Raw genomic sequence first — 12,195 nt, forward strand, 5'->3', positions numbered from 1 at the left:
TCTACTCCAGCCAGGCTTCCTTCTTGGTTGTGAACACTGGTCTCAGATCCGAAGCCACGGAAGCTTGTAAATGGTTTATTTCTGTGTTTAAGGGTCCCAAGTGTTCTTTTATTGATGCACGTCAGAGGGGCAGCAGTGCTGATGGAAGGATCACACTAGGCACACGAGATGGTGTTAGAGCAGCCTGCACGCCTTAGATTTGGGAAGCAAGGAAGCTAAAATCCCTTAATGCCATGAGGCATCTTTCCACTCCCTCTCTAATTTACAGATTGTCTTTGGGGTTTTCTCCCCCAGGTGCAGGTTACCTGTGTTTAGACAACAGGATGCCTGTGAGTTCACTAGTGGATAACTGGTCTACACTAGTGGATAACTGGTCTACACTAGGGGGGGATCGATCTAAGATACGCAACTTCAGCTACGAGAACAGCGTAGCTGAAGTCAACATATCTTAGATCGACTTAGAATCACCTACTTTTCACCCTCGCGGTGCGGGATCGACAGCCGCCACTCCGTCGACTCTGCTTCCGCCTCTTGCCATGGTGGAGTTCCGGAGTCGACAGCAGAGCAATCAGGGATTGATTTATCGCGTCTACACTAGATGTGATAAATCAATCCCCAATAGATCGATCGCTATCCGCCGATCCAGCGGGTAGTGTAGACGTGGAACATCCAAGGCTAAGTACTTTCCCCAGATGTGTGTCAATAGGAAATTCTGACACACATCCCAGGGCAGAATTTGACTTTTTCATAGAATAAACTTTAGATAATTAATGATGGAACACTTTGAACTCCATACGACCCAGATGAAGAGGACACAAAGATACTGGAGAAGGATGACTATTCTCAGCTGAGGCACTCAGTTACCACAGTGATGGGTGTGATATCAATTCCTAGAGAGAATGTTATTACACTGGATTTTTGGCACTGCTATCCAAAATATAAAGTGACAATAACTAAGATACTTGGGGCCACATTTTCAGGAGCTCGGAGTTAGGCACTGAAGAGAAGAGGTCGGATGCCCAAAGTGCTCAGCAGCTGGAAGATCCAATTGATAGGGACTGCACTGAGGATGCCTTATTGAGAACAGTGGCGGCTGTAGGGTGATCAGCATAGTTGAGTACCTGGTCACTTCATGCAGGTGCCTAAATATGAGCCCTTTGGAGAAATCTGGATACAAAGCACATTCTGCCTGGGGTACTTTAATACAGACAACCCAAGCAACCGAAAATTAGGACTCCGTATATATTAACTGGCCTTTTATTTTGCTATGGTCTGCTACTAGATTTTTTGCCATGTGTGATAAGATTAAAAGGAACAAATCCTTTCTCTGACACAGCAAAATAAGGCACAATATCCTCGTGAGTACAACTGCGGCATCCCCCGCTAACATACCGTAGGGCTGGTGGCATTGGTGCTTCTTTTAAAGAGTTCCTGAAGTTTTTGCTACAAAGTTCTTAATTCACTGACACTTGGCATTCAAAGACCTGATCCTGAAAATCTGTACTCCTGTGAGGAGTTAGGCAACTTAGGCAAGAGGTACCTTTGAGATCAGTGGGACGGCTCATGTGAGTAGGACCTAGCTAGGTGAGTGGGAGTTTGCAGGATTGGGGCTTTATTTTGAAACTTAAGTTTCAGACTAGCCCTTTGTAACAATAAACATGTGAACACAGGGCCAAAGTTTTCAAATCTGGGTGCCTAAAGTTAGGCTCCTAAATTAGAGTGTCCTGATTTTCAAAGGCTAAGATTTTCAGAGTCACATAGGGGATTTGGAAACCCATTACCCATGAAAATTAATGGGATGTTAATATTAAGGCTATAAAGCCAATCACTGTCACAGCAGAACCAGGCACAGTGGGGTTTTACTGGGAATTGGGTGTCCAAATCTCTTTGGTAGTTTTGAAAATCTCATTGTGAAGTGGAGAGAGCTGACAGCTCTCATCGAAATCAGTGAGGATTTTAGATACTCAGAGCCTTTGCAAATCAGGCTGCTTTAATTCGATGCCTACATTTGGGCCATTTTTTTAAAACACTTCCTTGATGGCTCTTTTGGTTGCTTTTTTTAAAATCAAAAACAAACGGCTTTCCAACAGGAAGTTTAAATTTAGCTGAGATTTATTCCTTAACCTAAAATAGTTCCTTCAGCTCTGGTACAAAAATAAATAGGATTTTGTACCCATGCCATATACACAGCAGCTACTGCACGCCTGCTGAAATTATTTCTTCATCATGGTGTGTTTAGAATAAGGACTCTCTACACAACAGTAACCTGTGCTGCGGAAAGTGCCACGCAACAAACCAAAGGCTTTAAATGAGAGGGGGGCTCTCCCCTTGAAAAGTTTGGGTCCAGAGTGAAATCCAGAAACCCCTCCCCCAAAGTTCAGCATTGTTCAGAAGAGAGGTTTTGGGCTGGCCCATTAGAAGGGTCAGAGACACGAGCTAATTTCAGATTCAGACCAACATTTCCAATCTCCTCATCCTGTCCCTAAGTTCAGGGGCATTTGGAAGAAAGGCTGTGATTCACTCTTATCTCTCAACACCCATTAAAGGGAAAACAACCCTGATCTTTAGCTCCACTATAGCGCTTCTCCTCTGCAGACCTCAAAGCATTTTATAAAGGAATTTTCTTTGTCTCCATTTTACAGATGGAGTAACAGAGGTGAAGTGATCACGATCAAGGTCACACAGGAGGAGGGGTGAACGTAGCATCCCAATTAAATCAGTGCATTATACTAAATCCAGTGTAACCGCTGTGTAAAAACAATAAAAGTACAAAGAGGATGACACAATGACAGTGCTGGGGGTGGGTGTGTGGTCTGGTGGTAGGCCCAGCCTCAGTGCAGGGCCTGCTCTGCTTTGCAGGGCCAGTCCCAGTTACGCAAGGCAGTGAGAGACACCCCACCCAAGATGTGATGGGGGACGTGGCTCCACTCAGCATCTGTTCCCAGCTGCTCAGAAACTCCCTGCCATGAGCCCAGTGCCCTGCTCCGTGCCCATGGCACTCCCTCTGGCAGATTTTGCCCTTTGGGCCTCTGTAGAGACTTTGACATCATTATGCAGCAATGTGGCCAGGAGTAGCGCCACCATGGCCCGGGCTATGGAGCCAGGTGCCGCTTCTTGTGCAAAGGAGGAAATTAAGCTGCCTGTTCCCACGCTGGGTGTTTTTGCACCCTTGGATTTCTGATTTCTGTGGGTGTATTGGAATCCATGAACCTCCAATAAAGTATGTCCCTCCCCCACTGCCTAGTGGGTCAGTGGCAGAGCCAGGAATAGAACCCATGTCTCCTAATTCTCAGTCCAGTGCAGTATCCACTGGACTACCCTATCTTCGGTAGCTCAGAATTTTCAGCTTTGAAATAAGCACTCTCCAGCAGGACCTGCTTCCTTGGTGCTCATGTAACTGCAACTGCTGTCTGAACTCTGGCCTAATACACTTGACCTAAGAGTTCAGCAAAGGAAAATGATAAACAAGCGCACTTACAAACAGCAGAGTCAGCTTGGGCTTGTGTGCAGGGTTCCCTCTCCCCTTCTGTGGTTATGTGAATCACACATTTTTTTTCCCATAGGCAAACTAAGTGCCAGCTAAGACTCGAGACAAGAATGACAAAGAAAATGGATAACTCAAAGGCTTTGTTTCTGTTTGCAGCATGTTCTGCCGGGGCACGAAGAAATCTGAAGACCAACTTGTGTAAATGGTGTGACTCCACCTCCCCAGTGTGTGGGGAAAAGGTGTGCTACAGCAACTGTCATTTGAACTCCTATTGTGAGAGTCCATTTGAAATCTGTGTGGCCATATGGTAAGCAACAACCCTATTACCAAGGTGCTTTCGGTATGTGACACGAAGCGGGGATTTTCCCTTGTTATGTTGTATGGCTGTCTTACTCTTGAGCCTATATGAATTTTACTGTTTTGCATGAATACTGTGTGCCTCAGTTTCCCTGTGTATTGCACCAATGTGGTGGGATAAGGGTATGTGACTTTGAGACCCTCGAGGGCAGGCGATGCTGCTCCAGCTGCATTGACCTTTGTACTCTGAGATCCAGGAGAGGGATGCAACCAGGTGATGACCAGGTGACACTTTGCCTGGGAAGCAAGACAAAGACGAGGAGGAGGAGCATCAGGTGCGTCAGAGGTCGGGAGCATCAGGCATGTCAGAGGTCAGGTTGCTGGAACCTGGGTAGCCTGCTTGCGGGGACTGGAAGAGGGGGAGTCCGGCCCAGGGTCCCCCAAGATAAACTTGAATGAAAGTCACTGATTTCTGTGCTAACAAACTCTGTTCTACGCTGTGTTGTTGTCGACTAATAAACCTTCCAGTTTACACTGGTTGAGATTCACTGCTAACTGCAGAGTTGGGGTGCAGGGCCCTCTGGCTTCCCCAGGAACCCTGCATGGCGAGACTCACTGCGGGAAGCGCACGGTTTGGAAAGGGACGCTGCATGCTCCAAGGTCAGGCCTAGGAAGGTGGAAGCTTCTTGCCCGGGTGACCGTATGCTCAGAAAGAGGAGGCGGCATGCTCCCGCAGAGTCCTGGCTGGCTTCCCACGGAGCAGTTCCAGAGCATTGGCCCAATGAGTCCCTGACAGTACGGCAAAAAGTATCTGAATTATTTACAGAGCAAAAGAAGGACCAGTGTGAAATGATTGCTTTTTAGCATGCTACACATATTATATACACACACAGGACACATTCTCCATTAATAATCTTCCCCACCTACCTCCCTGCTCTGATTCATTCCACTGTATTCACAATTGCAATTTGCACGGATACAATTTGAGACTTTCAAATGCACTATATATGAAATTTCTCTACATTCAAGTTTACTATTGGCCAAATCCTGCAACCCTACTCCAGCAGGGCTGCCATGAATTTAACCTTGCAAGCAAGTTCCATGGAGCCAGATCCTCAAATCCTTCCTCACAGCCTGATATGTCAAACTCTTACTTTTGTGGGCAGTCTTTGTTCACATTAGAAGACACTGAATAATTCAGTCATGGCTTTAGCTCTTGGAATAATGCAGCCATCACAAACTAATATCAATCAAACCTCTGCAGCGTGGAGCACGGGTCACTTGCTGGAGGATTCTCTGCACCTTGAAGTCTTTAAACCACGATTTGCGGACTTCAATCGCTCAGACATAGGTGAGAGGTTTGTTACAGGAGTGGGTAGGTGAGATTCTGTGGCCTGCGTTGTGCAGGACGTCAGACTAGATGATCATAATGGTCCCTTCTGACCTTAATATTTATGAGTCTATGCCCTCCTACATGGTCAGGTATTTCACGTTTGATGGCTATATGGACAGATACAGACTTTACATAACAGAATGTAAAAGTGCCTGGAGCCAGTGCCATAACACTCGGCAGAAATTGTAGCCCTGCACCCAGACAGAGGATCCAATGGTCCCTTATGACCTTGGAACCTATGAATCTCCTATTCACGATATAGGAAAATGCAGTGATTGGCTGGGCCAGTCAACCTGTAGTTTCATATTAGCTAGCAGGCTGAGATGAAGGCTATGGGGAGCCTAGAATTTCTCTCAACCTGCTAATTAGTGTCAAAGCTGCAAATTGCTTAGTCTTCACTATGGTTTTCCCTTCAGTTACCATGTGTTAGCTAACACGAGGTAAACATACACCTTTTTTCTAAGTGAAGACAAGACCTTAAAGTCTGAAAACAAAACTGAGTCTCTCTCTGGGGAACAGTAACCCTGAGACATTTCATTGGCTCTATCAGGAGAAGCCCACAGTTGCCGGAGAAACCAAAACACTACCATTAATTGTCTCACGTGGAATCAGACCGTAAATCCTTTGCAAATCACTCATCTTGTCTGGTGAGGAAGTCACCTAGTGGCCACAGGATAACAGATCCTTGTTAATAAATCACTAAGGAAGAGGTATGTTTCTGTGAGCTGTGACAGAGTCGGAGGTATGAAAGCCTGTCACCTGTTACCTCTCTTTCCTCCTCATCAGCATCCTCACTTGCCAGAAGTTGTTAGCACTTTATCTTATCCTGCGCTGGCAAGCTGTTAGTCTGCCACAGAGGATACAGCTTGTTCTGTTTTGTGAAGCTCAGATTTCCTGTGTGAAGACCCCCCGGAAGACATTGATCTCTCAGGGGCCAATCAACTGAAGTCAATACAGACTCCTACTGACTAGAGTAGGCTTTAGATCCCATCTTCTGTTGACAAAGGAACATTTAAGTGACCTTTCCTCATCTTTTGTTTGGTACCCAGCTTTACATCAATAGTGTTTTCTCCCATATGCTCCAGATGTAAGTGACAAGTTCACCCCCAAAATACAATCTTGTTCTCAGTGACCCAGAAGGAAGATCATTATTGTAACTTTCAGAATTATTTCCCTCAAGGTTATTGGGGGCCTCCTTGATGTGCTAGGTCAGGTGTCCTTTGGCATTCAGATTTCAGGATTGTAGTTCAGTTTTCCACATAGGCTAGTGGTTAAAAAGAGCAGATCTGGGTTCTATCCCTGGCTCTACCACTGACTTTCTGAGATGTTGAACAAGTCATGGAACCTCTTTGTACCTCATTTACCCTACTTTGCGATCCCAGGATGGGAGATGCTTGCGAGTGCAGAACATCATGAGTGCAAAGGTAATTATGTTTATAGTTTCTTTATGCACAGGAACTCCCAGGATGCATGTCCTAGCCTCGTTTTTTCTAGGTCTCCATATAGTCTCCAATGCCTTGATGCCTGAAATCTGTTTATTAGTAAACACAGATTGCCATAGAGCAGCAGCCCAGTCCAAACCCAATGAAGCAAATGGGCTTTGAAACAGGCATTCAGGCTCTTAGAAGCACATTGCACTCACCCACTCTGGAGAGATGTGTGGTGGGTACCTTCAGTCTCCACCCCCCACGAGTGGGGAAAGCATCCACCTGACAACTTGCCCATTGCAGGGTTTCTTTGCCACTCTTGGTGCTGAGCATGGCAGAGGCCCGTCTGAAAGAGTTACCTGCTCACAGTCCTAGCAGCGGTAAATGTGACATGGAAAAAGCGCCTGTTTTCACTGGAGATTGTGGCACGGTTACCTCAGTCACTCTCGGGGGCTGGCTTTGCTTTGGCTTTTCATTTCCTTCCAAATTTGTGTTCTTGACGTGCTGATAAAAGCTGGTTTTGAAAGAAAAACTCCAGAGCCCAAAGAAAACACGACGACTCAGTTTCGCGGTTAAGCTCTTCCCCCTGGAGATCGTTGTTAGTGCTCTCTGCAAAGCGCCAGGGACACACATCTAATTCTGGAATGCTGCTTTCACAGTTACTAACAGGAAACCATTCTATTAGCTGTGAAATAGATATGGCTCGATACAGCACACACACATGCGCCACCCATTAGAGCTGGAACAATCTCCCAGTTAATAGCTGCCAAGCGCCCACCCTCCGCTCCTTAAAAAAAAGTCTGAGGCCTTATGAGGCACTCCAGCTGTAATGACCATATAGCAGGGTACCCCCATGGAGTGAGGCTACTATTGCCATTCATGTTACTCACCATCCAGCCCTGTGTACATCTGTGGTGCTATACAAAGGACGCTATTTTGCGCTTTGAGAGCACCGGCTATCTGAGGATCTCAGGGAGCTTTACTGACATTTAGTTCACAATACCCATGAGATGAAATGAAGTACAGACGCACAGAGAATTTAAGTATCCAGATCACACAGGGTGTCTGTGGCAGAGCCAGGAATATTGTTCTGGTCTCCTGACTCCCATTCCTGTGTCTCAGCCCCAAGACCATGTTTCTGACCCTTATAACAAATACTGGTATATGCACAAATTCATACTGTTCCCTCTCAGAGCAGTATCAAGCACCTCGTCTTCAAAAAGATCTTCACAAAGTTGCTCCTCCTCTGACCTCTCTTCTCTTACCCTGATCACCTTTTCACTTAGCCCAAGTTGCTTCTCTGGGGAGGTACTCCTTTGTATTTTTTGCCCACATCCACTTTCATACCTTATTTTGTTCTGACTGATATCCCAAGAATAATGCCACACTCTAGCTTCCAAGTCCCAGATCCTCAAAAGGTATCTAGGCTCCTAACTTCTACTGATTACCTTTGAGGATCTGGGCCCAAGTGACTACCTGACCATAGTGTCCTAATCAGATACTATAGTGATGTAGGCCACGTACCAAGACAGACTCCTATCCCTATCGGTCATTCTAATCTATATAGGTTCTCATACAATGTTTAGCAACCTAGTTTCTGAGCCCATGCATCCTCCTCCTAAAACACTTCTCCAAACCCACTTCTCAAGGTGTGTTACATTACTATAGACTCTGATATTTTATTATTAAATTAATTTATTTCAGAAGTAACACTTGGTTACCACCAAGACACATGCACCAAGCATCCAAGGGCCTACATAACCATAAGTTCTCTTACCATTTCCTGTTTGTTCTCAGTTTAATCTAATCTTCATCTATATTGTAAAGCACTACATATATTGTGGTGATATACAAGCAATAAACAATAACTAAAAATGGACCCAAGCTATCGAATTTGGATCTAGATCTGAACTCTCAATGCCTGCACAAAGGATTTCCATTGAATTTAACAGGAACCCCAGATATTCTCTATAGAGCAAAATTTGTGGCACGTTAGAAGAATGTTTGACATCATAACATGACATAATATAGAATACTAATTTAAAATAAAACCTCAAGGTACAGACTATTGCTATAATAGCTTTGGCCCAATTCTGCCAACCTTATTCATGTGAGTTATTCCACTGAAGTGAACGCAGCTTCTCGAGTGAGTTTTCAGGATCAGGTCCTTAAATATTTTAACTATTCTTATTATTGACTAAAACAACACAGCTACAGGGGTTTCAGAAAATTCATCAATATTTAATTCAAAATGCATGATGTTCAAACAAATGCATTAATTCCAGAAAGTAAAATCTCTTGAGAAGTCAATTACTACTGATATTATGATACGATTTCTATAAGAATGGCCATACTGGATCAGACCAAAGGTCCATCTAGCCCAGTATGCTGTCTTCTGACAGTGGCCAATGCCAGGTGCCCCAAAGGGAATGAACACAACAGATAATCACCATAATCACATACTGGGCATGCTCAGGGCCCTATTACCTGCACGTTATAATTTGGTCAATCAAAAGGTCAAGACATCTCTAGAAACAGTAAAAAGAGTGTCCAAAGGCTAGTTATGTCCTCTCTAGAATGAAAGCCAGATATGGAATGGTCATTCAATGTTAAGCCTAGCAATACCTAAAGATGCAGGTAGGTGCCTAAAGACCTTTAAAAATCTGGCCCTTAGACACGTGAAAATATTCCACAAAGTCCCTGTTAAAAAGGCTGGCAATCTATGGTACTAAAAGTAAATGAACTCTGTCCATTAGAAACATTGTTTAACTGGAGCACTGTACAACTCTAGGATTGATTACATTGTAACACCTCATATAACAACGTCATCAAGAATTATTCCTCTGATAAGATTTATTGCATGCATTTTCAGGGCATTGCTCACTGTATTACTTGGGTGTAGTTAAATGGTGCAGTCATGTTTAAAAAAAACCCAGTCACTGCTTTCCACATAGAAACCCACTGAAGGGGGAAATTCTCCTGGAACCTCCAACACATCAAGATCTCAGTTTCCTCTGAATTGTCCCATTTGGAGTAAGGAGAAACAAGGATATTTGCCCCTTAAACCATGGCTGTTCTGGGATCCAGAGGGAAATCCTGCATTCTAAGAACCTCCACGACGTTCCCATCTTTCATGGCAGTACAGCTCTTTCCAAAGCCATTGTCCTTTGCAGGCCATTGCTGGTGGCTATCCGTGAAGCCTCCCTCAGGGGATGTCTGGATGGCAAATACTAGGAGATAATGCTCAGAAGGGACATCACCCATTCTTTCTGCTCAGTAGTTACTCAGTACCTGAATCCGTTATGTAAACCTGGGCACAACACACATACTGGGCATGCTCAGGGCCCTATTTCCTGCATGTTATAATTTTGTCAAATCAAAAGGTCAAGACATCTCTAGAAACAGTGAAGAGTTATCCAAAAAGACTAGTTCTGTCCCCTATGGAATGAAAGCCAGACATGGGGTGGTCATTCAAGGACAGCATGTTAAACCTAGCAATTAAACCACAAACTTGGTGACCAAACTGAGGAAGAGTCCAGAAAATACCATTTATTGGCTCCACCTGAAAAAGAAGAATGAAATAGAAGTGCTTATCCAAGTACCTTTTTCTGAGTGAACATTTCTATCAGCTAAATTACTGGCACATCTTGGAGAGCAGAGATTTGGATCATCACCACCACTAGTTGCAGACACATCATCATCATCATCATCATCATGTATTAGTATCTCTTGGTGCTACCACAATACAATTGTTGGACCCTGCACAGCTTTCTCTTTGGGAACCTGTGACAGCTTTCATTTGCAGTGATACAGAAACAGTTTCTAAAAACTGAGCATAATTTATTTTGCACCAAAGGTTACACAGTGATTAAGAGAAGTAGATTTAAAATAGCAAAGAGACCCACTCGCATATTGACTTACCTAAGCTTAACCTCTCTATCTGTAGCTCCAGGGAGTCTGGTTTATTCCCCATCTTGGACTTAGGAGAAATGGCCCACTCTGTTTGCAGCTCTCTCACTGTCTCCGAATAGCTCAGTCACACAGTCAGCCTTTTCACTAATGCATGCTGGCCAGCCTCTCGCAGCTCACCACACACCCCAATCCCTACCTTTTCTAGGTTCTGAGAGCTTTTTTGAGTTCCCTTTGATCTCAAACTTAGCCTTGGGAGGGGTTAAACTTCCTAGCCTGGATGGAGCCAGCCATTGTTACTTTAACTCCTATGTTCTGCCGCCATTAACGGCCCAGCCATTGTTACTTTAAATCCTTTGAAGCTATGTATGGGAGGCTGACTTTACCTCTATCATTGTTTTACCTTTCCTGCTAAGCTCTGTAACAGCCTCCTTTGATTTAGCTCTGTGCAGTCAAGCAGGCTGCAGTACAAAACTGAACTGGGAAATGGAGTCACACAATATTCAGAAGAGATAATACAGACATTTTCTCAGCTTTTCACACATGGAGCAGCTACAAAGAGTTGGGCACCAAGCGTGTCATTCCAGCAGACCTGGTTTCGAAGCAGGATCATGTAACAACAAGTGTCATCTCATTATCGTCACCAGAAGATATTTGACCACATCAAATAATGCCATACTACCCATGAAATCTGCCTTAGTGAAAAGCTCCCTCTAAGGGAAGACCATGTGCTGGAATAATACTTTACATTACAAGTAGGACTGTCAAGCAATTAAAAAAATTAATCGCAATTAATTGCACTGTTAAACAATAATGGAACACCATTTATTTAAAGGTTTTTGGATGTTTTCTACATTTTCAAATATATTGATTTCAGTTACAACACAGAATACAAAGTGTACAGTGCTCACTTTATATTTTTGATTACAAATATTTGTACTGTAAAAAGCAAAATAGTATATTTCAATTTGCCTAATACACGTACTGTAGTGCAATCTCTTTATAATGAAAGTTGAACTTACAAATGTAGAACTATGTACAAAAAATAACTGCATTCAAAATAAAACAATATAAAACTTTAGAACCTAGAAGTCCACTCAGTCCTACCTTCTTTGCATTTTGTCAAATCTGCTGTGAAAGTGTTCTTAAAACAAACGTGTGCTGGGTCATCATCCGAGACTGCTATAACATGAAACACATGGCAGAATGTGGGTAAAACAGAACAGGAGACATACAATTCTCCCCCAAGGAGTTCTGTCAGAAATTTAATTAACAATTTTTTTTTTTAAGGAGCATCGTCAGCATGTCCTCTGGAATGGTGGTCGAAGCATGAAAGGGCATATGAATGTTTAGCATATCTGGAATGTAAATACCTTGCGATGCCAGCTACAAAAGTGCCATGTGAATGCCTGTTCTCACTTTCAGGTGACATTGAAACTAAGAAGCAGTCAGCAGTATCTCCCGTAAATTCAAACGAACTTGTTTGTCTTAGCAATTGGCAGAACAAGAAGTTGGACTTAGTGGACTTGTAGGCTCTAAAGTTTTACATTGTTTTGTTTTTGAGTGCAATTATGTAACCAAAAAAAATCTACATTTGCAAGTTACACTTTAACGATAAAGAGATTGCACTACAGTACTTGTATGAGATGAATTGAAAAATACTATTTCTTTTGTTATTGTTT

At 43.6% G+C, this 12,195-nt stretch overlaps 1 protein-coding gene and 1 long non-coding RNA gene across 2 annotated transcripts in view; one reads left to right on the forward strand and one right to left on the reverse strand.

Moving 5' to 3' along the window:
- LOC125645204 (TGF-beta receptor type-2-like) overlaps nucleotides 1-12,195 on the forward strand; it is a 62,824-nt gene that overhangs the window by 32,557 nt on the left and 18,072 nt on the right. Inside the window, 1 exon segment of the mRNA XM_048870426.2 lies at nucleotides 3,644-3,794. Within this exon segment, the coding sequence (XP_048726383.2) occupies nucleotides 3,644-3,794 (151 nt within the window).
- On the reverse strand, nucleotides 8,825-11,249 carry LOC142068521 (uncharacterized). Its single transcript, XR_012664331.1, has 2 exons — nucleotides 10,526-11,249; nucleotides 8,825-10,166 (listed from the first exon to the last, which is right to left on the reverse strand). It is a non-coding gene; the product is annotated as an uncharacterized LOC142068521 (long non-coding RNA).

This window comes from Caretta caretta, chromosome 11 (assembly GCF_965140235.1).
Source record: "Caretta caretta isolate rCarCar2 chromosome 11, rCarCar1.hap1, whole genome shotgun sequence".
NCBI classification, from domain to species: Eukaryota; Metazoa; Chordata; order Testudines; family Cheloniidae; genus Caretta; species Caretta caretta.